Source organism: Branchiostoma floridae, chromosome 8 (genome assembly GCF_000003815.2).
Source record: "Branchiostoma floridae strain S238N-H82 chromosome 8, Bfl_VNyyK, whole genome shotgun sequence".
In the NCBI taxonomy this organism is placed as follows: Eukaryota; Metazoa; Chordata; class Leptocardii; order Amphioxiformes; family Branchiostomatidae; genus Branchiostoma; species Branchiostoma floridae.
This window is the reverse complement of record NC_049986.1, coordinates 20563161-20568147: the sequence shown is the minus strand read 5'-3', so window position 1 is coordinate 20568147 and position 4987 is coordinate 20563161. Positions and strand designations below refer to the sequence as shown.

Genomic DNA, 4987 nt, shown 5'->3' with positions numbered 1-4987 from the left:
TACTTTCCTTTTCGTTCCTTTTGGCGAGAGGCAGGCAGCCGTGCCCGCTTTGCCACCATCGGCATTACTCAATATATGGAAACTGTACTGCGGGCGTTAGAAGCCTATGAAACGTGTTTTACTTTGCTATTTCAGGCTGTTGTGTTTGTGAGGCTAAATTATTCTCTGAAGATCAGCGAAGTACAAGGAAACGGAACTGAGATAAGAAAGTAAGGACGTCCTGTTACCGTAAAGCATATCCCATTGTATCTAAATCCAGCCAGTGTTTCACGACTTTACAGTAGGAATCAGATATTCTCTCTACTAAAAAAGACGACTGTAACTCTTTATTTATTTTCGATAGGCGACCCAGAGTGTCCAGAAAACAGCGTGTGGAGCACGTGCACAACCCCCTGCCCTGCGACCTGCCAGGATCAATCAGCCAACTGTCCCGATCCATGTGAACCAGGCTGCGAGTGTATTGCAGACCACATCTGGAGTGGACCAACCTGTGTGCCAGTAAACCAATGCGGATGCATTGACCCTACCACCGACATATATTATGTGGTCAGTTCATTACCTTCGCCAAGAAAGTTATATTTTCGGTTAAGGCCTCAAGTGTCCCTATATATAGGTCAACAGCATATAACTCGAGAAGCTGTGTATGGATTTTAACCGCAAAAAAAGGTCGGGTGCTTGAGGGTTAATGATATTTGGTATTTGAGTAGCGGTTGCGGAAAGAAAGGTCGTGTTCGGAAATGGTTGGCGTAGCCTTTTTCCGTCAGGACGGTATCGGGCCGAACGTGTGCGTCCGCTTTCTTGTAAACAGTATGACTCGAGAACTCTTGCATGGATCCTGATAATATTTGGCAGGTGGGTAGGGGTCACAAAGACGAAGGTCAAGTTCGACACTGGGCTCCCTAAGGTACTGCTGCAAAACTTTTAATTTTGACATCTCGTGTTCTGGACATGCTGTGGTCATGATTTTTGAGTGGTAGATAGCCCTTGGGGCAGAGAGTAAGTGCTGTGAGTTTGGACTCCCTGGACTGCAGGCACCAATTTCCTTTCAAGCTTTGGACGAGAATAACTCGAGAACGTGTTGACGGATCATCATGATTTTTGGTATGTAGATAGAATGAGTAATGACTTACATAATGTAATACTTATTATGCAAATCAACAGCTAATTTGCATAATTAATGAGGAAAGTTCATAAATCCACGCCAACACAACATAACATGACTGTATATATATAACTATATATATATAACTCAAGAAGCTGTATATGGATTTTCATGATATTTGGTCTTTGAGTAGCGGCTGTGGTAAGGAAGGTCGTGTTCGAAAATGGTTGGCGTGGCATTTTTCGCCTGGACGGTAGCGGGCTGAGTGTGTGCGTCCGTTTGTATGTTTATAATTGTCTTGCAGTAAACAGTCTTATGTGTCACGTTAGTCTTATACCATAAACAGTAAATCCTTCGTCTTCTTTGGGAAGTTAATGGAGAGGGTTATGTTTTCGATTCGGGCCTTCATGATATTTGGTATGTGTAGGTGCCAGGGAGACAAAGGTCAAGCTCGATAATTGACCTCCTAGCGGTTTTCTAATGTACTGTAGTGGAAATTCCAGTTTGGTCGTGATTTTGAGTCTTGACTAGTTCTTCGGTGTAGGTTTTTAAAACAACAATGGGCCTTTCTTTGGAAACATTCGAAGTAAGATAAGGAAGGTTTGGTGATGATATTTGGTGGATAGGTATCATAGGTGATGATTAACATAAAAGTACCTTATGCAAACTAAGGCCTACTTTACATAACTAATGAGGAAAACCCTTTAATTCCGTTGCAATGTACTATACAATGGCTAGAGATCTACGTCAACAGATGGCAGTAAACCATGACGTGATAGGACATCCAACATATTTTTTTTTATTTACTTAGAGGTCATCGCAAAACAAGGCTCGTGGAGACCCTCAAGCGTTTTGGGTTACGTTACTGAATTGTGAAGAGAGATGTTTGTTAACCCTTAATTTAAACAGGTTCAGACTGTACCCCGTGGGGAAGCAAGTCCGTGGAAGCTTATTCCATAGCGATGTTGTTCTAGGAAAAAAGCTCTGAGCATGGAACTTCCTCCTGTTAGGTGGATTGTGGAGGAAAAAAGGATGATTTGTTTCCGTGGAAGTGGCTAAACGGGTTCTTACAGTGAAGGTTCGTATTGAAGGCACAAGTGAGTGAAGTTCTGCCGAGCATTTGCCATGGAAGTACCGATAGAAAAGTGCTAGGCTAGCTACATCACGCCTTTGGGCCAATGGTTGTAGTGTGGCGAATAAGTCACTGCCAACAATGTTCCTTAACCGTTTTTGTACTCTATTGAGGCAGGTCAGGGAGTTCTGGGGGGCTCCAGCCCAAATGTGACAGCAGTATTCCATTTTGGGCCTTATCTGACTCTTATAAAGATAAAGAATAGCAGAGGGGGTAAGATATTTTCTGGTTCGGTACAAAGAACCCACCATTTTCCCAGCTTCCTTGGCAACGGATTGGATGTAACAATTCCACTTAAGATCAGGTGTAAATTTTAGGCCCAAGAGTCGCTCAAAGCATGGGGCTTCTTTAAGTAGATTCCCACTCATTTGGACCGGTGGCAGATTCGGATCGGATCTCTTATGATGAAACGAAAGAAGGTTTGTTTTTGAAGGGTTGATGGTCACAAGCCACGTTTTGCCCCATTGAACTGTATGATCAAGGTCAGCAGAGAGATTAGCTGCGAGGGAGCGGTCATTACATCTCTTGGATGTGTGGCCATATACTGAAGTGTCATCAGCATAAATGTCGACAAGTGATCTGAGTATATGATCACACGGTATATGGCATATGTGACTGAGAAAGAGAGGAACATCAGTAGATGGAAACGATGGCATAATTTGCATAACTAATGAGCTTTGCTACCGTTCCACAGCGTCAAGTGAGGGGAATTTGATACGATTTGAAGCGATTGAAGTTAATTGAAGGTGATCATAAACGTCATCAAACATAAAGGATGCAAATCGGCCTCATTTGCATTACTGATGATAATATACCAGAAGAGCCTTCGTTGTTGAGATAGGAATTTCATACTTGCGACTTCTATGAGTTTGGTAAACAGAGATTGCCAACTGATATCATGCATGCCAATATTGATTGGCTAATTGATAAGAAACCTTTATATTACGTCGTTTTTAAAGGTTAGCATCATTTGGCGAAGGCATGAAACAGACCTTCGTAGAAAAAATGTCTGATTTGACAATGAGCCTGGCCCAATCTGAGATACACTCTTCATGGCTAGATTGAGTACAATGACCAGTGATTGTTTGTAAAAACATCAAATTTGGTTGTAATTGAATGAAATATGAAGTAGTGCCACTCCCCACCCCGTCATTATTTTGACAATTTTTGTTTCGTTGGTACACTTTTAGCTCCATGCACAATGGGGAAGACCAAACGGTGAGCTATGCGATTGCAATGAGGGAGGGGTCATCGACTGTGTCCAAATGTACTGTGATGTAGATGGAGGCTACGCATGGACGGAAGTGGATGGGATGTGGGGATGCCACTGCGTAGGCGACTGTTGTGGTGAGATATAGTTCTGTATCATTTTAATTCTTTTAATAGTTCACTTTCGAATTCCCAAAGTTCTATCTTTGCGAGACATTGTGTCGTTTGCTGATGGATTTGAAAACAAACCAAATAAATGACTCCATTTGATAATTAGTAGATGACCTCATCATAAAGACAATAACATACGCCAAATAATAGTTACTCAAGCAACTGGATATGATGTTGGAAAGAATCCACTGTCTTTCGCCACTGACTGGACAGCCATCAGAATTTACAAGCTTTTAAATAAGTTGAAGACAATTCCAAGAATTCAAGAAAACCAAGTCGAGACAAGGTTATATGCTATAACCTATAGCTTCTATTGCTTGAGTACAGGAGCCAATGTTGTCTCACTGGGGATGGGGGGCAAGGTTCCAAGAGACAGAGTCCTCCCCCTGGCGAGGGTGGGGTTGTACAATCCCTCGTATATTGCCCCACTATTATATATTGCTACTAGGTTTTTCTTGTTGTACCGGCCCAGAAAATCCGAACTTGGAAAAAATTAGTGGACCAGATGTTGGACCGATTATATCGGTAGGCATTCATGTGTTTTGGGACCTGCCGTCCCAAGAAAATAACAAGAGCGAATTACATGGCAGTTGATAGTAATTTTTACACAGTTTCCACACTCAAACCTGGTCTAAAACAGAGGCAGTTAGTATTGTTTACATGAAGATAGTATTTTAAAACGCAAATGGACGTCGGATACTCCACCAATCAGAATCCTTTGTAGCGAAATGGACCATTGTTTTGAGTATCCCCTATTCATACGTTTTTACAGATAATTAGGTCCAGGTTCAGGTCCGGACCTGGACCTGATCCTCTGGACCTGGACCGTAGCTGGACCAGAATTCTCTGTACCGGAATCCAGCCCTACTTGCTACTATTTGGTGCATCTGATATTTAATCCATTTCTTGATTTTCCTGACAGATAGAACAATTTGCAAGGCATTCGGAGATCCACACTTCTTTATCCCTGACAAGACGAGTCATAAGTTCCAAGGCCCGTGCACATACACGTTCGCCAAGGACTGTGTTGGCAACGACTTTACCGTCGAAACAAAACACGAACCTTCAGACAGTAATCCATCCGTTTCGGTTGTGGATGCGGTATACGTCATAATAACAATTGATGCGGTTGAGTGGACAATCTGTATTCTTCAGGGCAAAGTTGTGTGGGTAAGTGAAATTACCTTGTTTTGATTGCAATTTGTTAAAGGGACCCAGAGCGATTTTTTTCGTCTTTCCAAATTCAATTTTCAAGTCATTTTACATACAGTAATGTTAAATAACACTATCTCATTGCATATCTACCTTCATTGAGCGTAGATGAGACGTCGTTGGGTGGTGAGAACTTATTGAAAATCTGAGCGCTGCACGTG

The 4987-nt window shown here is 42.2% G+C and overlaps 1 protein-coding gene across 1 annotated transcript in view; it reads left to right on the top strand.

The window, feature by feature from the left end:
• Window positions 1-4987, top strand: part of LOC118420601 (zonadhesin-like) — an 18877-nt gene that overhangs the window by 2228 nt on the left and 11662 nt on the right. Inside the window, exons 2-4 of the mRNA XM_035827438.1 lie at window positions 344-546; window positions 3425-3581; window positions 4537-4784. Of these exons, the coding sequence (XP_035683331.1) occupies window positions 3500-3581; window positions 4537-4784 (330 nt within the window). The 5' untranslated portion in view covers window positions 344-546; window positions 3425-3499. The remainder of the gene's footprint in view (window positions 1-343; window positions 547-3424; window positions 3582-4536; window positions 4785-4987) is intronic.